Raw genomic sequence first — 27,396 nt, forward strand, 5'->3', positions numbered from 1 at the left:
TGCTAGAGAGTAAGATCAATAGCTAATTTGTAGAACCATAACTTCCAATTCACGTGCTGTTTCCTGTTCTCCTTATTTCACCGCTCATTTCGAAGCGAAGCTTAAAAATGAGTGGTGAAACACATCACACATCATCGTGACAACACGACCCCGAGGTGGTGGTGTGTTTTCAATTGACGCGTATTGACTCAAAATCCGGAACTCATCTGTGTGCTCCTGTAATTTGTCTCAAGGTCTCCTTTGTTCTTTAATTGTCTCTCCCTCTCTCTCTCTCTCTTTCATCTACCGAAGCGCTGTGTTTCTCCTTCTTTCACTTTACCATCTGGTTGTGCCGAGAAATCTGGTCACGTGGTTTTTACCTGCACGTGCCTGTCTCCACCAGCGAGTACGCATTCATTTCCATCGCGAGAGTGCGTTCGCCAAAGGGAGCTGGAGTTATTGCGCAGTCTACCTTGCCACGCGCCTGGCGCACGTCCATGCGAGAAGGTTGTTGTACGCCGGCACCGTTGCCACTTAGCGGTGGGATGAGGGGAATTCCCGCGCTCACTCCGCGTCACCGGTGAGACGCGATTATAAAAGCCACGTTTTTTTCCGCCTCCAGTTGGCAAGACCTCCATTCGCTGTCTTCGAGTTCTCTCCTGTTACTTTTGTGTACCAGTTCGCCTTTCGGTTCTGAAAATGCGTCGCACTGTAAGTATCCCCCTATTTGCCTTGCTGGCGCCTTATTATCGAATTTGTGAAGTAACCACGCTGATCTCAAAGCGTCTTTTTATGAAAGGAATTTTGTACAATTAAAACTTGAAATTGTTGCTGTGAAGGTTTCTCCTTGCGTCAGAACCTCGTCTAAATGCTCTGAATTTGGAGAGGGAGATATGGCACAAGTTTGTTATTTATAAAGGTAGTTTGACAGCTAGGAGAAAAAAATGGATTTCATTGGACTGCGATAACTTGGTTTGCCTATGCATAAATCTTAAGATTTTGTTTTCGCTTCATGCTTTTTCACGAAGCATATCACTTGTTCGTAGAATTTTTTTTCTAAACATTTTCTTCATAGCAATTATAGAAAGAGGATACTGAAATTCTGTGAACGATTTTGTTCAAGCCTTTATACTTGTTGCAGTCGCAACGTTGAGAACGGCCAATGCACAATAAAAAACACCTATTAGATGTTTTTGTAATACAGCCCGCTTTAATTTTTGGTTAAATTGGGTCAGATTGTCCACCATTTTGCAATACCAGAAAAGTCAGAACTTACGATAGGATGAATGTATATTGCGCTCAGTATCGTGTTGGATAAAAACCTAATGATCTTTATACTTATATATAAAAATGAATCTGGGTTCAAAAGCCTATGCAAAGCTCAACATTCCTCGCCTCTCAATCATTAACAGTTATTGAGTGGTTAAATGAATAAATCACAAGCGCAGTTGCACCGTTCTTGTAGTACTTTTGAACACGAGGTGGCCACAGTCCAAATATCAAGATGTCGAGGTGTAAACGTATCGCTGTGAACTGTTCATTTAATACAGAAGCGATAACCCAATAATGTCAGCTGACAGTGCCGATTTCGGTCACTTCATATATATATCTTGATGGCTGATGGCGTTGTTCGCTATTGTGAATAATCATAAGTGGTTGGTGCTCCTGCTGGTGCCAGTGCAACAATGAATAATAAACGCAATTGGTTTCTTACAGCTTAAGGCGGGGCTAGGGAGGGAGATGGGAGCGCGGGAAGGGGGATAATGGTGGTATAGGACCCTTTGAAGCGAGCATTCTCATCTGTATTTTCTGTAAAATATGAAAAGTGAATCAAACATGTCGCTCGAACCACTATCTCATAAGGCGACATTTATTCGCTTTAGAGCAGGGCTCTTGAACGCTCTTGGCGGAAGGAATGGTATCCTGGCGCTCGATGAGCACGAAAACAGCAAAGCGGAGGCGAAAATTGAGACGTTATGCCAATTCATCACCTCGATACTGATAAAAGAGGCATGAAATAAAGTCGCTGCCAAGCCCAACTCCACGTGGCTGTAATAAGTATGTACCTCTTGCCAAGCCAAAGACATAGTGAGTCTGCAAGAGGCCTACTGACACGTCACAGTGCAAGTTATATTGAGGTTGTCTGATAGTGAATGGTTTCTGTGCACGGCCAGCCTATAATTATTTGTTTACCTCGAACATATTAATGAAGAAATCCATACAGGAGTTCTGAAGTGAAATGATTTTAAAAAATGTGAAGTGAATATTCACGAAGCGTTTATGCTAGCAATGAATTCATGTGTAGAGGGGGGGGGGGGTCAAAAGTTTCCAGGCCACGCTCCCACAGCAATACAACGAATAGTGGCCAGGGACTGGGAACGTTTGACCCCCGCTGTAGATTGTCTGCTTGATTTCGTCCCGTGGCCAGTGACTCAGTGCCATTACACGAATCATTTAACATAGCTCGTACAGTTAATTCCATACCATCTGTCTGCCTCTCTCCTACCACGTTCAGTTGGCCTTCGTCTTGCTCGTGTCCGTCCTGGCAGTGGCCTTTACAGCTCCTACCCCCGCTGAAGAACCGAAAGAGGAGGAGATCGAAGGCAGGACCAGACATGGCCGTTTGCGTCATCATGGTCGGGGAAAGAAAGGTGGCTTCGGTGGACCCGGCATCGCGGGTCCCGGAGGTTTCGGCCCCGGTATTGGTGGGGGCTATGGCCCGGGACTGGGAGGTGGCCAGTTCGGCAGCGGCTTCAATCAGGGTGGAAGTTTTCAGACGGGTGCTCAGGGGAACAGGTAGGTGGACGCGCTTTTCGTGCGGATTTTTTTTCTCGTCTTGACGATAAATGAACTTGATGACATTGAAGATAAATTACATGGCCTGGTAGGAGTACATGCCTTTTACACTTAGAGAATAGGAAAAGGTGAGGAGCACACAGCGTATTAAAGTAGATAGATAGATAGATAGATAGATAGATAGATAGATAGATAGATAGATAGATAGATAGATTGATTGATTGATTAATTTCATTGCTTTTTATTTACTCTCCCTCAGGTATGGCCAGGGTGGCTTCAACTACAATGTCGGTGGCTCGAATAGACGCGAATACGGCAACGTGCAGACCTACGGAGATCGCGAGTCATTTGGTCTGAGTAAAAATGAGGGAGCCAACCGGGCCACGGGACAGTCTAGCTTTGGCAACGAATACAAGAACCAGGAACAAGGATCCGGAGGCCAGCAGTTCAGCTCCGGATTTTCTGGCTAAAACCGAAACGTCTAGGTGCGTTTTGCTTCACTTATCTTTGACTGAATGTTGCAAGTGTTTTCAGTATATGGTTTATTATGAAAGGGATAGAAGTTTGTATGGTGTTATCATCAAATTTCACGACAAAATAAGCAACTAGAGTTGTACGTACACAAATACAACTTATGTAGTAGATATTAGTACCACCACGAGCGTCCCGACATTCACGACAAAGTTGACTTTGTCGTAAGGCTCAAGCGTCGTTGCGACAAGGTCAGTTTTATCGTCAAGGCTTTCGTGGAGAAGATGTGGCTCGTGCCAAAACGAGGCTTGCGAGTAAAAGCTTTGTGAAAGGACATTGATACACTTTGCCAAAGTTCTTTTTTTACTTAGTTGGCAGTACGCAATGAAGTAATGATCTCGCGCAAAAAATTGTTCATCCGTAATAGGCATTGTTTGTTGTTAGAAAGTCCCTGTCTTCGGTGTATATGTCTTCGGTCCTTTGTTTCTTTCACGCTTCTTAAGGACGAACAAGTTTTAACTAGGCTGAATACCTGTGCTGAGAAAATCTTTGCTGCGTACCACATTTATAGGATTTCGGGGAATCTATCACGAGAGCCGACTCTTGGCGGTGACAATGGTGCCCTGTAGTACTTGAATGAATAATAGCAGAGGAAAAAAAACATCGTATTTCGCAAAACAAAAAAGCTGCTTCTCAAAAATGGACTCTTGGCTATATACAGTAAATATCCGGTGGAAGAGTTTGGTATAATTTCAGTATTCTCTTCCAAAGCCCATGGCTTCCCAGAAAATTCGAACACCTACTATACGAGCCCATGGGCTGCATTGTAAAATGTCAAGTTTTCTGAGGAAGCTACGCACTTTTTGGGACAGAAAAGGAATTCTACTAAAATGTTCCAGTGGGTCTCTGTTTTGTATAGCCGGGTGTCTGTTCTTATAACTGGTTTCATTTGTGAAATTTGACCTTTTTCTGACTTATTTTGCACTCAGTTATGAAAGTACATTGTGACCACCACGAAATCATGGCGCAGGCAGGCTTATTGCTTTTTGGGGTGAAATACGGAACAAAAACGCACAAGCGTTTCCTATTTAGGCACACTAAACGGCTGAACAGTATATTACACAAATGTTGGGAAAAATAGGGGATAGATGACATAATATTAACAATAATTATAAAAGGAATTACTGGGTTCTTTACAAGCCAAGATCACGATACGATTATGACTTACGCCGTATTCTGAGGCACCGAAAACTTTGACCATCTGATTTTTCTTAACGTGCACTGACATCACACTCCACAGAGGCCTTAAGCAAATCGCCTTCCTCAAAATGCGGCTGCAGTGGCCAAAATGCGGCCAAAATCGAATCCGCGATTCACAACTAAGCAGTGGAGAACTATACCCACAGTATCACCACACAAACAGGGTTAGAGGGAAACACTGGGAGATTATCCACTGTTAGCGCAGCCGGCTTCACTAGAACGCAATTGTACAATATGTTCTGCACGTATAAGATTTTTTCCTCTTTTTTTCTGGATTGTTGCGAGGACTCTGACACACGCTTCTTCTATTCGTCGTTTCGCCGACCAAGCTGTCGCATGCCGGCAGTTGGTGAACCTATTGCATAACAATAACTATTTCTTTGTATCATACTTCCAAAGCTACGGGACAAAAGTAAATTGTTTTGTTCCTCTTCCAACGTCACATGAGGAAGATGAAGCTACACACGCAGTCTAAACAAGAGAGCATACTAGTAACGCAATGCAAACGAGTTGGTCCTTCGTTTCTTACAAAACTACAGGTTCAGAAAGATTCACTACAACGTGCCACGTGGTATTGTCAAAGTACCCATGTTGCAGAAAAGGCTGTGTCGACGTCGGCAGAGTTGGTTGTGAGCAAGAAATTGCGATGTATGCAAATATTAAAAAAAAACAGATGTTTCGGATAGACTGAACACAAGTACTCTGAGTCGTAAGCGGTTTTGTGTCCCAGAGACATGCTAATACATGAAAGTGCATCGAAAGAAGAAAAGAAACCTATGCAAGCCTCATGTAGTGCGAGGAGTCGTGTTTACACATGTTACTGTTCAAGAAGAAAGCGTAGATTGGCACTATAGGCTTTACACCATGGAAATTGCGCCACGAGTGGGTGGAGTAAAGCCAAGTCGATTGCAAAGTGTGCTGCAGTACTTAATCGTCATCGTCAGCCACAGTATCAGCAACATTATCAAGAACAGTACCAACAACAGTATCAACAGTATTTCATGATTGAATTTGGGTGTCACGATTGAATTGGAGCACCATTGCTCCTTGTGAACTTTCGCTGAAGTCAAGGGGTGATTGCTGCTTGTTTTTTATGCATTATGTTCATTTCGTGCGGCACTGTATTCGCATGTACATATTTTCTCTTTTTTTGTTTGCTCTATTGTTGTAATGTTCCTCCTGCTTGGATCGAAATATTGGGCTGCAGTATTTTTAAATACCAAAGTGTAAAGCTACGTAAATGCGTTCGTTGAGCTGCGGATGCATAGTGAGCACATTGCTACTCGGCGAACTGGTGGATTAAGTGTATTACGTGTGCACTTTGAAACTGTACTAGCATTACCATTGCATAAATGTGAAGCGGGCAAGGTTACACACATAGTTGTTCCTTTCCGCATGGCACGATAGAGCTGTACGCCGGGAAGCGAAGCGTGGCAAGCGAATGAGAAGACGTGGGAGTGGGGCCCGACTACGCTATCGCACTTCACTCTTCAAAGCGAATCATGAGTGTTCTCTAAGTGCTTCCTCACTGCGCATCCAAAATGTGGTGATGGTTGCGCCATTAGGTTTTACGTGGCATACCGGGTGTCACAGTTGGTAGCACTTAAGTTCCTAAACCGGACATGCTAGGTGTCATGCCTGGATGCACAGATTGCAAATTCCTATCAATTGAAGGCAACTAATCAAAGTCGCACCCACTCTATAAGAAAATAGTGCAAAAATACGTTGATGAATCTTTATATATACCGGGCAGTGAAGGTAGTACCAACTTTCTCCTTTAAGTGCAGTATGTTATTTCAATGAAAGAAAATTAAAATATTTTGTCGTTAAATATGTTTTTCTCAATAAATACAGACTTTTCCAAATTCGTGGCCTTTACGGTGCAAAGAAAATGTTTCGTCTTCTAGCGTTAAAGCGAAACAACATTCATTCATTTTTTCAGGTGTCATTGCCGCTTCACTTACTATCCAAGAAAGAATAGGCAGATCAACCTCACATGCGAGAGAGAACTTACCTAAATTTCGGAAAGAGACGATGGTGTTTTCAACGCAGGACATGAAATTCAGAGCATGGCTACATCTACCGCTAGACTAGGCACCTGAATATGCCAGGTGATATGAGTCACGCTTGCATCGGTTCGCTTGCTCCATAAGTTCTGTACAATGATACCTTCTACTGGTGTCCAATACCTTACAACCACATTTGTATTTGCCTTTTAAAATTCAATTAAAACGGCCGTACAGATGTGAATAAACGTCACTCTTTTAAGCAATGAGAACTTCATACCGAATGTGCCACTCTCCGCTAGATAATGAGAGAAGTCATCAGTAAGATAGGCAAATAACACTAGTGCGCAAATAGATTTGCCATACGTCCGGTGTTTTTCACAAAACAATTGCAAGCAGTTACCGTAGTTTTGCTGCTGAGTTATGCTGAACCAACCATATCAGCTGCTTTTTGAGAAAGCCTGAATTCAAGATTTTCGCACAGTTGCATAAATGCATCTTGAGGGCTTCGTGAGCCAAAGCTCATTAAAAATCGCCAGCTGTTCCTGTTTTATTTTGTGTTGTAGTATAATAATTCGAAAATTAGCCGTCATATTTTCTTCAAATGCAAGACCTTGTTTGAAGAATCACACTTAATTTCTGCAGAGTATTGGCAGTAAATGTAAGTTGCCTGTGGCACCCCGCTCCTTTATTTATTAAATATTTCGGCGAAAGTTAAGTAACGTGACAACATTTCATACATCCACACGAGCACATGTAGCCTGTGATACGTCTAGCCTATACAGAATAGTGCGAAGATATCACTGCATTAAAGCAACCCAAGCGTTAAAAGAAATTTTAAGGACACAGCTCACATAGACAAAAAAAGGAAGGAGACAGAATAGGGCGTCCACTTGCAACTAGGTTTATTTAAAAATAAAAGCTCTTATGTAAATGTGGACTTGCACAGTAACAATTTTGTAGGAATTTTTTTTGTCTGGGTGGGTTGCGTCTTTACCATTTATTTGGAATGAACCAACTGGCCTAACAACATGTTCTAATAAGCCCAGTGGTTCATTTTCAGGCTTTGCAGCCCTCCCTACGATATAGTACCTAAACACTGTGACAATACTCATTTCTTTGCATGTGTATAGAAAAGACTCTGGGGCGTTTTCTTTTTGTGCCAGTAAAGGCTGTATCGCACACTGAGAGTACATAAAGTGCAGTGTATAGGTTATTGGAAATAAAGATTATCGTACAGAATTGTTGGCGCTGCATTTTTGTTCGCCAGACTGAGCCTGTCAAAGTAAATTACGGTACTAAGGATATGTATGCGGCCTTTCGCATGACGTGGGAAGCATATATTATACAGTCAAATGAACGTTACTTTGGGTATTGCACAAAATTTGTTAGAACACCACTGTAGTTTGCTCAATAATTAGTGGAACTACGTAACATTTAAGTGGGCAAATTATTCCTAGTTAGTGGTTCGTATCATTGGTACTGCGATGAAACACGTTTGCATTTCACCTTTTAGTGCACGTGTGCAGAAATTACTGGAAAGAAAAAAAAACAATTCACTCGCTAACACCTACCAAAAATAACACATGAAACATCAATTTAAATATGGTCACACGTTCGCGAAATCACTAGTGTTTGGTAGCACTCATCGTGTTCAGCCTGAAACAAGCCTCACCGAATACGGTGGGATTTCAGTGTGATTTCTCTTTCTTTACTGCTACTGAACATAACTTGCAAAAAAAAGTGGGGCACACGAATGTGTAGGCTCTGACCAAAAGGAATATGACGCAGTATAACAGAGTCACTTGGTGTCCAAGGAGCAGAAATATCAGAGTTCAAACGGTGCACTCTATGGTAAATGTCTGTTACGGTACCGCTTATTTTCTGAGGCCTGCAAAGAGCGTGACTTCAAAACAACACACAATGGGGAACACGGAAATGTTTTTAGCTTGCCCGTACCAACGTGGTAGAAGCGCACTGCGTGCTCGACTCATCTCTGAGGACTACAAATAAAGTTCAACCATCCACCCATTCATTGAAGATTCTTAAAAACGCACTAGAATGTAAACGCCCGGATGTTCAGCGGTTTTTGTTCACTTTGAAATGATGGCGCGAGGTTTGAGAATACGACATTCATCCCCAAGCTTAGCAGGAAAACATCGTTGTCGTTAAAGGACCCCTGAAACCAAAATAGAAACCTCGGGGCGCTCGTTTTATTTAATTGCTCATTGGGGTACGGGGGCACAGCAGGCCAATTTTTCGCGACGAACGTTGCCTTTACGATTTTACAATTTTGTTTTAAAGTAAGCTTAAGTGCTCATCGGAGTTGGCAGCACTTGTTGACATCAGAACTGGTCGGTACCGAGTGAGATGTTGCACGAGTAAAATGAGTATGGACGACATCATAGAAGACAAACCCGAAGAAAGCTTTTGTTCCTCGAACTTCACACTTTATTGTTATCGGGCTTCTTTCAAGGTAGCTAGGTCTGCTCACACCACGAAGGATTTCCGTCTTATTAAGGGGGTGGCACTTACATTTAACTAGCTCACCTCATATAGAAAAGCTGCCACCGATTTTCATTCTTCACCAATCGCGAGTCCCTCAATTGAGAACACTCTTCAAACGTTACGGAAGATGAAACGCACGTGGTCCTAAGCCCCCCATCACCCAATTTTTTAGTTGAAGCGCCCGACTTTTTAGGAGTATATCATGCGGAGCCAGTACTGCTGCATGTTTCTCTATATACGATTCATTGTTTTGGTCTAGATGCACTTCAGCACAACGCTGAAGGTAATTGCAATTAACACCGTCAGCACTAGTCCTACGGTACGTTCAAGCCTTTACGTGTCAATTTCGCGATGAACAGTCACAAATTTACAAATTACAGTACAAACCAACTCCTCCAAAGAGCACTTGGAGATCAAAAAGGTTACAAACGAAAATTTTGCTCTCAGAGGTTCATTCTGATGTCATCTTGGTCACCACTGTTTTATGTGCGTCTGTGAAGTGACGGTTATGCACTGTAGAGGGCATAAAATTTGCTCTGGAATGCAGTACGCTGGCCAACACCTAGAAGTAACGAGAAAAAAAGCCCCTCTGAATGCTTTCTGATACCGTTCCAGCAAATAGCAAATTATCATTTAAGTCGACTTAGTACAGTGCTAAGGAATTGAAACGTGAAAACTTAGGGCTGTGTATAATGCACGTTGTTGTATTTCCAGCACCTACTTTTCTCGTCATTTGTATTGATTCTGACTAGAAAGCTTACATCAGAGCTAACAATTGCACCGTCCAGATCTGCAGTGGCATGGCGTGGTAACTATAAGAAATCAATCGTAGCTCTGATTAAACTAAAAAAGAATACAAGACAATGTCGCATTTCAATGCGTGAGTATTCCACGCCACCTCCAGGCCGACAGTGGGAGTGGACATTGCAAACGCGGTTGCGGTGTTTCAGGAAACATTTTCCTCCATTTTAGGTTTTTGTGAGTTGTGTTTATAAATATTTCGCTGCCCTGAGTTGTTGAAGTTGGGCTCTATTATGCGAATATAACGGAAAAAAATTTCTTTCAGGCGTGTTGGATGTATGGAGGCTGTTGGTCACCATATCGTCACCCCTCTCACCCAGAAGATCCTGCACGAGATTACTTCATCACATGATGTCAAAGAATGAATGCGAGCCGATGTAAGTGTGGAAAATAAGAACAAACATCCTGAGAGATATATAGAGGGCAGCCCTGCGTGATTTCATAAAACACGAACACGCACTGCTAAGTGTTACTAAGTCCATACACATCTGCAAGACATATTACATACAAACATACATACATACATACATACATACATACATACATACATACATACATACATACATACATACATACATACATACATACATACATACATACATACATACATACATACATACATACATACATACACACAAGTCTGCACTGCTATTGCTGTTGCCATTACTGTAATAAAAATATTTATTTTTTTCTATGGCTCACATGCTTCGCTTGGTTATTTAAAACAATAAGTATTAGCAATACCATAATCTGCCAGTTAGTGCTGCTCCATCTCTGAGACAGACAGTGTGGACAACCACAATTGTCCTTAACAGGACATGCCTGCCCGGACGCTGCATGCTTCACGCCTTATTATGATGCCGAGAACACAGTACTGAAGGAGCAAGTGAAGTATAGCTAATCGTTGAGGCCAAGGACATATCTCTTGTTTCCCTAGAGCTTCTGAGAAATTCCCTTTTTTGAAGTTACAACTTCGAAAAAAAAAAGAATCTTACTCACTGAAAAAGAATTGAATGGCTTTGGGCTCCATTGACCTTTCCAGAAACAACAGCGCCGCGCTTTCCCCTGGTGGGTCGGCGCTGGGGCATTATGGGAGAGCGGAGCACCGGCGCGTTGAAGAGACGACGCTTACCCGCTTTCGCCTGCATTCAACGGGTGCCGTGAGTGGGTTTTGCTGGTGTGAGGTACCGCTGTTGTGAAGAAACGGCTACGTCTGAGCACTCTGACATTCATGCACGCAAACTAGACTGTGCTGTTTGCACCCCAACCACCGTAATGATCACTGAACATGCCGAAGAAGTAGGAAAGCGGCGGATACACTTGCTCTGTTCTTGGATGTCTTAATGCGCGAAAGTCACCGCACGTTTCGTTCATTGCTCGGTGCTATACTTCCGGACATCAATTTTTGTGACGCTGCAGCACATTTGACCTTCGTGAAGCTGTTTGTGTCCTCATTCAATATGATTGCGGGGATGAGACTTTACACCTGAAGCACACCGTGTAAACACTTAGCAAACGTATTAGAGCGAGAGCCTTAGACACCTAATTAAAAACTCGGAGGGTTCTATTCATTACACCTAAGACAATTCGAAGGAGAACGCCATCTTTTTCTTCTCAGTCGATGTACTTATCCTACCCTGTCACTCCACGAGTGTAAGCAGGAGTTTGCCGTGGGTGCAAACCTGTCTTGCATCATGGCTGAGGGAGGAGGAAGCACTGCTGCAGCTTAAGTGTGGGCAAGTGCTGTTGTGACTTGAGGGGTGCCAGTGCCCCTTTCGCACCACCTTGCCGACGCCTATGCCCGCAACCCTTCACACCATGCACCTTTAGAAAACTTGCTGGAGCTAATGAGGTATTCCTCTGCCTTCATAATCAAAAGCAGTGCAAAACTCATTGTTCATTGCCTCCATGGTCAGACCACCTTCGACTAAGCTCGGATGTCATGCCAGGACGTGATCATGTCACGTTTCAATGACGTCAAAATTTTGATGATCTCAGACGTCATATAACTTGCCGACATGAGGTGATTATTTTCTCATCTCTCGGCACCGCCGACGCAGGACACAAACGGTCAAGTTTCACGTTTGCTAAGGCATTTAAGGTTCTCATCTGAAAATAAAAATTTACCATCGGTGACTTTGACGTATCGTGGCGGAACGGCGCCAACAAGAGTGATGCAAAAATTAATGCGTGATGGCGCCACCATAGGATATCATGACATCACAGATCACTGGATCACCATAAGGTGTAAAGATGATCAAGTCATGATGACGTCTTCACACGACATTGTCGCTTTGCACTGCCTCTGTGATTGGCCAACCGATCCCGGAGGTCAAACGAACAAGGTTACGTGCGAAAAGCTTGGAATTCTTCCGCTCACAGAAGCAGTGCAAAGCCACTTTAGGTGCAGAAAACTTTCACTGGGTGTGCGAAAGACCTATAATTTGACTGAAGAAAAAGAAAAATAAGGCTCTCACCTTCAAGTCATCTCCAGTGAATGCATAAGAAAGCCTGCGAGGTTTTTAAATGCCAAGCATTTCTTAGCAAACTTCAACAACTTTTAGCGTATCTATCTATCTATCTATCTATCTATCTATCTATCTATCTATCTATCTATCTATCTATCTATCTATCTATCTATCTATCTATCTATCTATCTATCTATCTATCTATCTATCTATCTATCTATCTATCTATCTATCTATCTATCTATCTATCTATCTGCCGATGACTTTTAGCTCTCCTGGCCGTTTCAATGATGGGATCTACACCAAAGTTTTTATGGTATAACATGGCTGTATCACAAGCATAAGTGACTAGTCATAACATGAGCCCGCCGAAGTGGTCTAGTGGTTAAGGTACTCGGCTGTTGACGCACAGGTCATGGGATCGAATTCGCGCTGCGGTGGCAGCATTTTCAATGGAGGCGAAAATTCTGTGTGCTCATATTGTCGTGCACGTTAAAGAACCTCAGTTTCTCGGAATCTTTGGAACCCTCCACTACGGCGTCTCTCATAATCATATGGTGGTTTTGATTCGTTAAACCTCACATATCAATCATTACTCATAACACAAAAATCATGATATATATGCCATGAATGTCATAATTTACATGGCATGGTGTTGCTGCTTTTGCAGTGGTTGCGTTCACATGACATATTGCAAAGCTTGTATTATACGACACGACTTAATGGCGAACACAAGTGGCAGGCCAACTTAGATACCATGACTTGTATATCATGTGACTCATGACTACACGCCATACGCTCATGGTGCGCTCGCAGTCGTTTCGCTAGCTTCACATATACGAAATTTGTTATTACAGGACGTGAATGGATGACGAAGGTATATAACTGGTGCAAACATGATAATCATGAGATACGTGTCATCTAAGAACATGACTACATTCCACGCTCATGATGTGCTCGCGGCCATTTCGTTAGCTTCACATATACCAAATTTAGTATTAGGTGACGTGAAAAAATTTGGCAGATCATACGTACCTGGGAATCGACGTTATGCGAAGCATGCGCACGGAAGGTGACCGCGTTGCAATTTTTTTTATTTTGAACGACACATCGCGGAATGACGATAAGTATATGTACAAATGTTGCACGCGCAGACATTCGTTGAATAGTTGCACTTGTTTATATAACCAGTTGTTTGTACTTGCACAACGATGTCAACTGAAACATGCGTATTAGCAACACCAGAAGCTCATATGAAGTGCTGATGCTCGCGAAGATGCTGCCCCGGGACACTGCTACATAAAACAACCTCAGCGCATGGCACCTAACAACAATTGACGTTAACCCGACGTAATGGCTGTATCAAAGGAGTACATATGTAATATTTATAACATTGGGTAGGCAGCACGGCAACCACTATTGACACTTTACGAAGATTAGCGTCTATTTGTAACATAGATCTGAGACCTGGCGTAGCTCTGTGATAGTATGCTTGACTGCCACGCAGACCGCTTTGGTTCGATTCCTCCTGGAACCCTGAAATTTGTTATTTGCTTTCGTCGGTCAGTCAACGCTGCTATGTCCGGTTTTGCTTAACACTGACATTTATTCCATGCCTTCGTTGGGTCAACGCTACCAATATCGGGTATTGCTTAACGCTCACGAGTTAAAATTGCCCATGTGTGGGCTCGTCGTTCCTGGGTAGATACTAAGTGTCAATCACCCGTGGCGTTTACCCGTATACCAGCGGCACATACCCGCCCGTAGGTATGTGCCACTGTCTGGCGGGAAGTGTTTGACAAGTACGAGACAGGAAGGTGACATTATTCATGTTCTAACCAGCGCATCATACTCGTCAAGCCATCTTACCCTCCCATGCTAATTTTGGTTCACACCAAGTTAGGGGGTGACCACGAGAGCACCCAAACGTAAGCGGCTTGATAGATAGATACGCTCAATGTCACCGAAGTTCGCTAAAAAATGCTTCGCATTTAATTGACGACGAGACCAAAGCCAGGCATCAACATGATAATCATGACATTAAAGTCAAGTACTGCCTAATTTACATGCCTACCACTGCTGCGGCTGGTATTGCAAACGTTAGTGGTGTCGTCGGTACGTGACTATATACAACATACTTGCATCTTATCCAGACCCCTGAGTGCACATAACATTTTCAGTTGTGTTTAATTTATACTACATTCATGCGCCTCGCCACGTAGAGGGAATTTTTAAAGGGACATATCAACCTTCCTCATTCGTGCTTCGAATATCATCGGTTCCCGCTGTACGTGGGATCTACCAATTTTATTGTTTATTACGTAGTGCTTATTTTGCTGTTTACTGCATGGTTATGTTTAATGATATCTGCTTGTTGTTCACCATAAACACAAAGGCCTCACCTACTTTGACTTCCCGTATTTGATATTTATGTTTCTCGGTGTCGAGGCAAAGAGTGCTATAGTTGTAGTTTCATTATTATTGACACAAACGCGACACTCGCCGTCAGTTTATTCCACATAGCCAGCTGATGTAAGTGCTGCCGCGGCGTTCTATGCCTTTTAAGGGCGAAGCTCCTTATGGCGTGGCTTGTGCGTACCTCGTAGTACGTAACCACCAGTGCCACATGCCCGAAATAGTGGTCCTTACGATTTTGACCTCCAAGGTGCTTCCGGTGAGAGATTTCTTCTGTGCGTTGTTGAACAATAAAAGATAGTGCTCAATGCACATGTTAATGGCTGCTAAGGAGGAATGAGAGACAGGAGCATTCGGCCTTTAGGTAACGCGCACGCTGCGATCCCCATTAGCAGCTATTGGTATGTACATTGAGCACAATATGACAAGAAAGGGTTGCTATGTTATACTCGCTGTGTGTAACCTCCTTGGTTTTAGAAAGCTTTAGCGAGCGTTGGGCCGCATAGCCATGAATACAGTGAACTAGTATATACCATGAACTCGAGGTGGTTAAAGGTGGGAAGTAAACCCGAAGCGCAAGCCGTAAGAAAGTGTGCATGTGCCACCTCCCGTTTAGTCCTTGAAATTTCCGCTGGATGGCGGTGCTTCTATATGGAGAATATATGATAAAAAGATGCGAGATGGTGGTACTTGGAGTGCTGAATAGATGGACGAACGGACACATAGACAGATGCATGGATGGACGCATGAAGGGACGCAGGCGCGGATGCATGGACGAACGCAGGGACGGACGCACGAACAGACGCACGCACGGACGGCTGGATGGACGCATGGACGGTTACACAGACGTACGCAGGAACGGACGGAAGCAAGAACGAATGGACGGACGAATGCTTCGCCCCACTCCCCATCATTCACTCCGTGGATATGCTGCCATTTTTTCACTCTTAATTAGGCTTTCATCGTTGCTTTTAAAATCAGTCTCACCATGAACAGCCTTGGAGTGCTGTGCAGGATCGACCAAGTTTCACCCGAGGATCCTGAAACTCGGGATATTCCCGAGCTCTAGCGACATTCCTTATAAACGAGCCAAGAGAACGAAAAAGTCAAATCCAACCCTAAGCACGTTGCGTTTCATTGGTTACCATGGATCCAGTCATCGCGTCAAGGACGGTCGACAAAGTTGGGTGCTCTTTCAAACCAGAAGCATCTTTCATTTTCTTGCCGTTCCAGTTAGTGCAGAAGTGCACCCATGCAATAAATGTGTCAAAGTTTTCCTGGTGACATTTTTTAGAGGGACGGGGTGTTCAAATTCATTTTCAAGCTTTTATTGCCTGCACTAAGTATGTTTAAGAATAATCAGCACGGTGGCCTTTGATATCAGTACCGGCAGAGCGTCTTACAACATCACCACCACAGCTGAGCATAAGGCCACGTGTTAATGATCATAATCAGCCTGTACACTGCTCTGCTGTCATCGCCCGCTGGCACCCAAGTCTATGCGGCTGGTTAATTAGCTATTTGGCTGGACGTGATAATTGACTAGTTGGTCAGGAGATCCTATTACCAGGATAATTACGCCAAGTCAAGGAAGGCCGAAGTAATTACGCCACATCTTAAGACGGTCCTCCCGCGGTGGTCTAGTGGCTAAGGTACTCGGCTGCTGAACCGCAGGTCGCGGGCTCAAATCCCGGCTGCGGCGGCTGCATTTTTGATGGAGGCGGAAACGTCGAGGCCCGTGTGCTCAGATTTGGGTGCACGTTAAAGAACCCCAGGTGGTCAAAATTTCCGGAGCCCTCCACTTCGGCGTCTCTCATAATCATATGGTGGTGTTTTGGGACGTTAAACCCCACGAATCATTCAATCAATCAACATCTTAAGACGACCGTGCTGATGAAGCCATGTAATACCAGAACCAGATTGATTGATTGATATGTGGGGTTTAATGTCCCAAAACCACTATATGATTATGAGAGACACCGTAGTGGAAGGCTCCGGAAATTTCGACCACCTGGGGTTCTTTAACGTGCACCAAAATCTGAGCACACGGGCCTACATTTCCGCCTCCATCGGAAATGCAGCCGCGGCAGCCGCGATTCGAACCCACGACCTGCGGGTCAGCAGCCAAGTACCTTAGCCACTAGACCACCGCGGCGGGGCAATACTAAAACCAGGCTAACTAAGGCATCCTAGTTGATGAGCTAACTAAACTATGTTAATTTATATGACTATATTTTTCAGCACGGTAACTAAACCATGCTATTTATTCCTTACTAATATAATGACAATTAATATTCTGCTAATCATGATTACGTGTAATAGCTACACACTGATCAAGGCCTCGCTAATTGCGCCCGAGATAATTGCCTTTTATTGAAGTCTCATCAAGGAAGAAAAGACAGCTCAGTGTAAGATCGTTAAGCCTCACTAAATTAGTAGAATCAAACTTAAGACAAATCTAACGTGGTCTTCACTTCAAAGACGACCACGCTCATGAGTAGACTACCAACTTAAAAAGCTGCAAAAAGCTATAGGTTATCAGAAGCTCTTGTATGGCTCCAGCCTTGCACAAGTAGTGTAAGCTCAGAAAATTATTTTATATGCACACAAGCGGCCGCTTAGCGTTCACCGCATCGAGCGCTTGACAGACTGTGTGCTCAGGTGTGCGTGCACGTTAAAGAACGTGGGCGAAATTTTCGGAGCCCTTCTCTACGACCTCGCTCATAATCATACGGTGGTTTTCGGACGGTAAACCCCAAATATATATCTATCTGAACGCTTGGCAGTCACACCGGCACCATCACAGTCACGAGTTGACCTTGGGCCTTCTCAGAATCAACAATTTGTATTCAAGTTCACGCGTCAATCAGTTTGATTGACAGGCGCCCACGGTGAAAATCGGGTACGCCTACCACGTTTGTTCTTGCCGACGACCAGTACTCACGTCGAGTGGCACGGTTAATTTATCAGCTTCATCGCGCAGGCTATGCACACACGCACGCAGAAGTAAAAGTGATATCACCACGTGACTACGACGTCTCGTATTCACTTTCACCATGATCACGACGTATATAATCACAGCCGCGTTACCGCAATGATGCGAGCGCCCCTGGTGACCACCTGTCCTTATAACTATCTGCAATATTTGATAGAAGTGAAACGAGCAGCACGAGAGTGCTGCGTGTGCACCCTTAATTGCTGCCTTCGAGAGTGGAAACTTTTATACAGCGGGTGGAACGAAAGAACCTGTTCAAAAGACGACAAACGCCCACGAACGTGCCTGTGGGAAGCGTGTGTTGAGTTCACAAAAAGTAGCGCGACCATCACGCTGACGTCGCTGCCGCACTGTTAAACCGTTTGCCGAGTGGCGGCGCTGACGTGTTCCCACACGGTGTTTCTTCAATAACTGCCGCACTTGTCCCACATGAGTTTCTTACGCTACGCGCGTTCTTGCAGCCATTTTTGTCAACTCTGCTATCACAAACTCCACACGGTCTTCATGCCATGACCACCGCACGGTGAGCTCGGAGCAAAGAGAAGCTCGAGTCATCTTGTGTTGCACCCTTGCACAGCATTATTTACCAGCATTTTCTGGCTTAAATATACCGTTCCCAGGTGCTATGCCCAGAGTATTCTCGCTTTATGCCGTGCGGCACTACGCCGTAAATATGCAACCTCCGCACCCGACAGCACTCGCTTTGTGTGCACTCTAAAAACCTTCTGGTAGCTGGTTTTAGTACTCTGAGCATCCCAAGTGGAGAGGTTCTCACACGCAGCATTTAATAAATACAATTAGCATTCAACTCTGTGCAGCATACTGGGGCTTGAACCTATTTAGCAGTGTGGGATTTTGACATTGATTATCATGCGCGAAGTGCCATGGTCTTGCATGGCGTATCGCGTGCACGCATATCACGAGTGATATTGCCCAACATAAAGTCCTAATAATGAAGCTGTATGATCACGCTGACAAAAACAACAACAAAAACAAACGAGGAAAGCTTCCGCTACGTGAAATACGATCGACGAAGCTCAGTAGACTCGCCGTGAGAGCCTAGTAAGGTTTTCAATTCAATGGGCTTTTTCGAGGGTGCGTTAGCAATTTCGCCGTTTATTATGAAGTCTAGGACACTTACTGTTTGCCGGCTCCATGTTGCTCGGAGTTGGGCCTCATTCGTGAGCGCAGATTGAAACAGGGTTAATACGCGCAATATTCCCGCAACGATGCGTACGCGTACGCCCACGCACTGCGGGAAACGAGGTGAGCCAACGCTTCTGCGAGCAGACGACATCCGCGGGCGCTCCACTTCCCATAATGCTTTGCAGCCACCATAGGTGGCGCGCGTCGATTTCTGGGAAGGTCCATTTCAGTGGTCCTTCTGCTTCTGCCGGTGAGCACGAGGTGAGTTGAGTGCACCCATTAAAGTGATTTTGTACTTTCTCAGGCTTTAAAATAAAAATGAGAGCATTTTTTTTTGTGTGTGAGTGACGTTGGCTTCATCAGTGCATTTTTATTTCAATAGCGACTATAGAGAAATTACCAAAGCGCATATTTCATCATCGGCAAAGTGTTTTGCCGATGATGTGCATCCACAACGCACGGGGAGAGAGTTAAACTAGTTAGGCTCTGAACCTGACGAAATACAGGCACTCCATCACGCGGCACTCTGACAATTATAACAGGGCCAGCGCATGCTCCCTGGCTACTGTTTCTGGTGCCTGTTCGTTCAGCGCGCTCAAATCAACGTTTGGGAGCGAGTTTGCATGTATCCTTAGTGTTGCAGTTTCTGGAAGGCGTGCATATGTGCCCTGCAACATTTTTTTTTCAAGTAATCGCAGGGGGGCTTCATTAACGGAGTTCTTTGAATCACTAATTTGTTCCCGCAAAAATGTTTAGAATGCTTTAAGTATTAGCAGAGTTACAGGAATTTTTTGCACGCTTTAAGCACTTTCTATCTCCTTATATTGACGCAGAGAGGGGATGAAAAGGGGACAAGAAACTGCGATGGTTTCTCTGTGCGCTTTTCGACCTTGATAATTTTGTGTCTTAAAGTTCATTTGAATTTGCTGTGTACTTTCAGTGAGATCATGAGAACGCACGCGGCCACGTGGCGTCGTACTGCGGCGGCAGCAGTAAATATATGCAGTTCACGATGCTCAGATTTGCCAGTTCTCGCAGAATCTGGGTTGATGGTGCGTTCATTTGGGCTGGTGGTTTCATTCGTTCAGAGAAGAAGAAGCAATTTCTGGCTGGTTTAATTCATACCATGCCGTGTGCTGCGCTTTACTGTTTGACTCACGTAATTAAGGACCATTCTCGAAAAGTGTTGCAGGGTCTCTCGAATGTTTGACAAACACCGGCGGATGCTGTTCGGTCTGAGAATGTGCACATCTGAAGTGCACCACTTTCAGCGCCACTCGCAGCATCCTTCATTAGACGCCTTCAGAGCATCGGCAATCTTGTGCATCACTTTCAATGTATTGAATTCTAGCAAATCTGCGTATCTTTTCATTTTAATTGAGTGCACAGAGTTTGTGATTATATTTGTGGTGCCAGATATTCGTTCCAGTCAAGCGAAATTATAAAACAAACTATCTTAAAAAAAAGAATTGAAAAGTTACTATTTGTGGTACAAGTTACTAGTTCAAGTCAAGCGAAAAATAATCAATCTTCAAGAGAAGGAAGAAGTGAAAAGTTAAGGGCTAGTTTTCTTTTGTTAGCCACGATGTTAAAAAAAACTACCAGCCAATCATGTCAAGAAAATGACATCTTGGTCTGGCAGTTCACATTATTCTTCGAAAAAGATTCTTGATGTAAGTCAATTTGGAAAATGTCCCTTATTAGATCGTAAAACAACTAGCTAGTAAAACGAAATATTTCATTTTTATAAGATTTTTCATGATTTAACTTTTCGCTCCGTAAAACAAAATGGTGACGAGACAGCGTCTACAGGACAGCTGGTAAGCAATCTAGCAACTCTTTATTCAGCGTTTGTGAATTGTGAGAAAAATTTTAACAATAATAACAGGGGGATAAGATGAGTAAAATATCTTAGCAAAAAAAGCCAAAAGCAAACAAAGCTCAAGCAAAAAAAAAGCACGTCCTCTTGTAAACAGCGACGTATTGTTCAGCAGAATTTTTTTATGCATGCGTTAAATAAAACAAGAGTGTGCTGGGACATTTCGGTTTTGTCTCTATGCTGAAAATAACTCATTTCATTTCCCTGGTATCTGCGACACCAATACGCGCAAGGAGCGTGGTGTGATGGAACATCGTATAATTTGAGCATCATTTGTAATGTGCCGTTAGTTGACCTGCTGCTTGCAATGGTGGGCAAGCGTTTCTGTGTTCGAGGAGACGTCCATTAATGCTCTGACCTATCTTCTTCGAGCACTTTTCACTGAAAATTAGGGGAAATACTTTATTAAACCTCCTTGGCACATTGTACAAACGAGTCCAGGTATTGGGTCCAGGTGTTGAGCCCCTTTATCATCCACTGCTTGGCGCGAACTCTTAAACTTATGAGGCACTAAAACACGTTATTTACCCCGTGTCTTCACATTCTTTCTCAGGCAATCTTAATTACCATGCCAGTACAGATTAGACGAGTTGCATAAATACCTGCTACACTGTTGAAAGCCCCGATGTGCTGAAGCAACGCTGCGCTGAGTTGCCATTGAAAAAGAACATGCAAAATCGCGGTGTTTATGCAAGTGAAAAAAAGTATGCACGTTAGATCGACGTTTTCATTCGGTATGATTATTTTATGTAATCCAGGTGACATGCATGAAGGATAAATGCATGGTGCAGCTCATGCACAATGGCGGCTGTTGGCCTCTTCCTCTACACACACATACAGACGACGCTGCAACGAATTTGTTTTTTTTTTTTTGCTCCTCGTATATAACTGCCGCACTGCTGCCGTGAACCCTTGGTTTCTTTTTGACGGTGCACGACTTTTCTCGTTTCTTTTAAAAGCTTTTCAGTAATAGCCACCGTCATTAATTATTTTGAAATTAGTGTAAAGCTATGCTGTAGAAGATGACAGCAAGATTTTTTGTGGAGCTTTTAACAAGACAAGACCTTTCACGGTCATTAAAGACCCAATGCCTGGGGCCTTCGCAACATGGGCGATAGAAATGATTTTCTCAGGGCAGCGAAGAACTAAAACAAGCTGGAACAATTGATAAGAGCACGAAGGCTTTGTTGTGAAGTCCAACTTGGAAAGTTGGAAAAAACGGTCCGTAAAACCAATAAATTATGCCCTAATTTTTTTTATTCTCCGTGAAGACGCTCAAAGGGGGACACACATTTTGAGTAATTATAGAACGTAAAGAGACGTGGCAAAGTAATGTAATGAAATATTCGTAGGTTCAACTTAAGAGTATACTTGTTAAAGACCACTTGAAGATCCATAACACCTGCGCCAAAGTAAAATAAATTAAGGACTGTACAACTGTAAGATATTTTTCCATTGATGCTAAAGATAGCATTTAAACACCATTGTTTTATACTCGCATGACATTTTGCACACTATAAAAAATTAGGGAAAGATATAGTGCCCGACTTTTGTTTTCAGAGCCTCATAAGCTCAAGTGGCCTTGCAATACAGTGAACTGTAGCCGAACAAAAAAAAAAAAAAAACGGGCTCAAAAACAAGCGAGACCACTTTGAAAAATGGGCAGAGAATATTATACAAAGTATTCTCTCGATCAGCGGTGGCAAGTACACATTAACACACCTGACAATAAGTGCGAGGCACACGTCACATGGTGGTACATTGTGAACAATACTCATGTATAGCGAAGTTCTCTGGCACCACGCTACTTGCATGTGGCGCCGACAGATACCAGAGAAATGAAAGCCTTTTAATTAGAGCTGCAAAAAAGATATATTCAGAACACCAATTTTTTTTATGTAACCCAGTCGGAAATACTGTTTCTAGGATGTCATTAACACTAATATACCCGAAAGCTTTGTTTGTGCCTACAAAGGCACATCACAAATTCTTGCATCAGCTTTGTTTTCTTTTTGTTTTTTCGCTACATCACGCGCTTCATCTGATCCTCCCCCATGTGTGATTATTCAGCCTTGCGATGCTAGTTAGGGTGCCACCTTCCTGTTGTCACTGTCTCGTCTTGCAATACGAAGTGGGAGAATAGATCAAGAACACACAACTAGCCCAAATTATCTCGAAGTTTTGGTAATCAGAAAGCATGCGATACAGCTCCATACCGCTCTACGTCGGAGAATAAAAGAAAACAAAAACACACGTGCTCATCTAGAAAACATAAGCCAAGCTGTCGAGTACTCTTAGCGTCACTGAAAAGTTCAGTACTCATGACGTGGTCGTTGCGCTTTTGAATAAGTCAGATATACCTGTAGTGTCGTGTACCTTTTAACAATTACGGACGTAAACTCTTAAAAAAGCCTCTACAATCTAGAAAGCGATATGATCCTACAAAGTCTGGCAATGACAAATTTCTTTGTCATGGAAAGATTTTGTGAAAGCAGAGCAGCGTTTTTGCCCCGGTTCGTCCGATGCTCATACACAAGAGGATGTGACAAGCCCTTTCAAATCAGAGGGCTCGCCACATCCCGTACGTGATGGTCAACCACGCATACGAATTATGGTAGTGTGTGATTTGTCAACCAATAAATTTATTAAGCCCTAAAAAAGTACCCCTCTAACTTAGCCGGGTTTCCAACACTTGTAAAACGGGCGACCTAGTCAGAGAATCATCTCTGCATAGTACCCTAGTGGCTAAAAGCACAGATAAACTTGTACTTCTACAGGAAACCAATGGGCCTACGACACGAGATTTGGAAAAAGGATGAATTATGGATTAGCCCTATAAGATAGCTTCTAATTAAAACATTTAGCTTGTAAAATCTTCCTTGCCCTCGCTAAGTTACGCATTGAATTATAAATGTCATACATTGAGACAGCAGTTTCCAATTCCCATTTGACGTGGGGCAAGTATATTGTGGGACTTTTCTGATAGGGACACAAAGGTGATCTTATACCCTCCTGCTCGCAGTAGGCAGAGTGCCTCGATGTATGCAAGCTGAATAGGATAACCACACTGTTCAGAACACATTATTTAAAGGAGTGGTTCTCAAATGCGGGTCCACTGGCCTCAAGGGGCCAGCGAAGCTGTTTATGGGGGTCTGCGAAAACTATCAAAAAAAAATGTATTTTTGGAGGCACATCATGTGCCTTGGCAACAGCCTCTTCTGTTTGTTCTCATACTTCATCGCATAACATTTTTACTTCGTGGTGCAACTAATACATGGTTTCCCATCTGCATGTGATCGCTAGAAAGCTTTTGTTGCAGGTTTCAACGGAATGCAGCGAGCGTCTTTTTTTCAATGCTTGCGTGTTGAAGAGGACACACAGCTATATAAACATGTAAAATGGGGCTGTAGACCATGCATTTTAAAGACGAAATTTTGAGATCCAACTGACGTGGCATTTCAAATGAGGCCAAGCGATAGAAAACTTTTTTAAAAGCAATAATCACCCCAACTACATTAGTCTGCAATATAAAGCACAATTGTTTAGGTTCTGGTGAGCGTTGTAACTAAGGTAAAACTTAGGTTAATTTTTATAATTAAAATTTTCATAAAAGCACGCCTCGCGCAAACACTTGCAAATAATGTTCCGCTCGTTGTTAAAAAATTGATTTTTCAGGTCCATATAAATTACTATGGCCTGTGCAATGAACCAAAAAAATGAGAATACATCAATAATAAAAACGTAGTAATTAGATAACAAAAAAGTATGCACTAACACTAGTGGCACCTTCGTACAACAGTCAGCCATATAAATCTTTTGGCACAATTTTGCTCATTGAGGTTTATTGCATGTTTCTCATTGTGATAAAAAAGTGGGCAAAGCTTTCATGAAAAACTTTGATTAGCTAACGAGCCATGATTGCTCGCGCACAGAAAAACGTCAGAATTATAAGTTTTCAGAAATTCGACAAAAAAAAAAAGATTTGAAACATGTGCAGTGCCTACACAAGACACCCGAGAGGGCTGAGATTTTCAATATTTCGTGCCAGTTTTATCAAGGACCTTACTATTGTGTGTCTCTACTGTAGCGGCGGCAGCACTAATGTTTTTTTCGAGCTTACATCAACAGTGACATGACGAGGTACTCCCATGTTTCGGTGCTGATCGTTTGTGGGACAGGCTTTTCTTATGTATATGGGGGTCAGGTTTGACCACAAATTGCTTAAAACATGAAATGTGCTTCTGTTACCATTTTTATATCATGCATGTAATCGAGAAGAGAAATTTTTATAGTTTACAGGTTAAGTGCCCTTGACCATGAAATACATATATTACGTTACGCGTTCACCTTGAGAAAAGATTATGACTTTTATGGCTAAAACTCTTGTTGTGACATTGTTTTTGAAGCATTATTACATGTTCACTTTTTATACTTGTGCTAAATAACCAACAAAACACTACATATCAAGCTTATCCTGTGATTGACACACAAATGACACTTTCAGTTTCAGGTTTGTAGGTGATGAGTGATCCAACATTTTTGCTTGTATCTTTCGCCAAAAACCACACAGACGGAAGGTTTATGCAGCAAAATGACGTGTGATATATAGAGCATTTAACATAACCAATACCTGAAAAACAACATATCGAGAAAAAACTCGCTTTTTGCAATTTTTCTCATACCTGAACCATTCTGTGCCAGGTAGAAACAAAAAGGCACCTGCTTCAAGTTGCATGCTGTGATAATTTAAGCCTTCCTCCGCTTCTTTTTTCTTTCAATGTAAGGGGTGCCTCATCACTTCCACCAGTGCACAATTGGTGCTCGAAATATTCATGGGTGAGAAACCCTGTAATAAAACCCCGCCGCAATGGTCTAGTGACTAAGGTACTTGGCAGCTGACCCGCAGGTCGCGGGATCGAATCCCGGCTGCGGCGGCTGCATTTACGGTAGAGGCGGAAATGTTGTAGGCCCGTGTGCTCAGATTTGGGTGCATGTTAAAGAACCGCAGGTGGTAGAAATTTCCCAAGCCCTCCACTACGGCGTTTCTCATGTTCATAGGGTGGTTTTGGGATGTTAAACCCCACATATCAATCAAACCCTGTCATAAAGCATCATTTAACGACCATTTTCATTACACATCTGCATGGCATGAAACTTTAGGTTATCAATTGGGAGGTAACAGATTTGGTCATGAGTGCCCGAAGCGTTGCATGGAGAAAGCGCATCTAAGGTGTACAGAAGCTAACAATAATTATTAAACAAAAATGAGGCGTTACGGAATATGAACTCACTGAACTCATAAAGGGAACCATCTACTGCGTAGTTCATTTTGCATCATAGTGACGCCGACTGAAGAATTCACAAAGAAACCAAAGAAGCCGTAGTATGCAGAAGTCTGAAAGCTAAGATTGAAGCTGGAACGAAAAATGCTTACATAACTGTTGTGGTCATAAGCAGGAGAGACGTTGGCAAGGGTTTGTGTTGCTGCAATACTGGGTTTCGTTTGTTTAATTTTTTCCTCGTGTTGATGTGGTGTGCATGGGCCGTGAAAAGTATAATGGTGACTCGGCGTATGCTACTCGCATTTATGTACATGCACTTCCTATTTGCAGTCGGCCCACAAGTTTGACTGCGGCGAAGTTTCATGCGTATCACGCACATTCACACGAACACACAAAGAAACGTCTTCGCACGTAGGCATGTGCAATGGAACTGCAGATGGCTATCCGTATCCACGACTGTCTGCAGCAGTGGCAGACAGATAAATTGTCGCAGGCGTATAAAAGAAAAGGCATAAATGAGCTAGTTGGCCCAAGCGCAGTCTCACGGTATTGTAGAGCCCTGCATCACGCTGTTATCTTCCGCTGCTTCCTCATTACCTCATTGAAATTCAAGGTTCTTGTTTCCTGGCTCAAGTCATACACTCCTTATGGTTTCTTTAAATGATAGAAAAGAGAATAGAGAGAAAGAAGAAGAAAGAAAGAAGATTGGACACCACGACTGAATTATGCTCCTTTACACAACGTCTTGGCTTTGCCAATGGCATATTGTGTGGTATTTATGTGTACAACTCAGTATACAAGCTTCTCTTCTGGGCAAACTAATTCTGCACTAACTTTGCCGTTGAATTAAGGCCTTTTGCCGGGCTATAGCACACTGAGATCTTATGCATTTCCAGCGCTTAAATAGGCTGCATGACCCCTCCATCATAGGAATCGGCATAAGATAAAATCGAAGCGTGTTTTCACAAAAATACTGCTTATTGTGCAGTGATATACGAGAGGCCGCCCAATAACAATTGATGTTTGCCAGTTTTAGTACCACTTGACATGAATGCATCCTGCACCGACGTTGACGCCTATTTAGTTGAACATCTCCATGGCGACGACTAACGCCCATTATCCGGAGTTAACCAACGAGGTAGCAAAAGTTAACATATACGCGAACACAGCATAGCATGAGTCCCGTGAAGAGATTACATCCATAAAACACATACTAAACCCTCGTATTCAACACGTCCTTAAAAAAATTCGGCAGATCCTATGTACCTTAAGAATTGACGTTATGCAAACGTGCTGTGAGAAGGTGACCGTGTTGTAATGTTTTTACAGAGCGACAAGTCATAAAATGACACTAAATGTATACCGGGTGTTAGAAGTGAGCTTTATGATT

General features: G+C 43.1%; 1 protein-coding gene across 2 annotated transcripts; it reads left to right on the top strand.

Moving 5' to 3' along the window:
• The first annotated feature begins 569 nt into the window (after nucleotides 1–569).
• On the top strand, nucleotides 570–10,513 carry LOC119161186 (uncharacterized). Of its 2 annotated transcripts, none has more exons than XM_037413543.2 (4): nucleotides 570–690; nucleotides 2,495–2,775; nucleotides 3,035–3,260; nucleotides 10,087–10,513. In XM_037413543.2, exons 1-3 carry the CDS (start codon nucleotides 679–681, stop codon nucleotides 3,243–3,245), a joined length of 504 nt encoding a protein of 167 aa, XP_037269440.1. In that variant the 5' UTR covers nucleotides 570–678; the 3' UTR covers nucleotides 3,246–3,260; nucleotides 10,087–10,513. The 2 variants fall into 2 exon arrangements, with proteins under 2 accessions (XP_037269440.1, XP_037269441.1); XM_037413544.2 differs by lacking the exon at nucleotides 10,087–10,513 and adding an exon at nucleotides 6,449–7,754 and having other exon boundaries at nucleotides 602–690.
• Nucleotides 10,514–27,396: the final 16,883 nt, after the last annotated feature.

The sequence above is a fragment of the Rhipicephalus microplus genome, chromosome X (assembly GCF_043290135.1).
Source record: "Rhipicephalus microplus isolate Deutch F79 chromosome X, USDA_Rmic, whole genome shotgun sequence".
Taxonomy (NCBI): Eukaryota; Metazoa; Arthropoda; class Arachnida; order Ixodida; family Ixodidae; genus Rhipicephalus; species Rhipicephalus microplus.

Coding starts and splice junctions, on each gene's coding strand:
- LOC119161186 (XM_037413543.2), top strand. Junction 2,776..3,034: donor ACGGGTGCTCAGGGGAACAG/GTAGGTGGACGC, acceptor ACTCTCCCTCAG/GTATGGCCAGGGTGGCTTCA.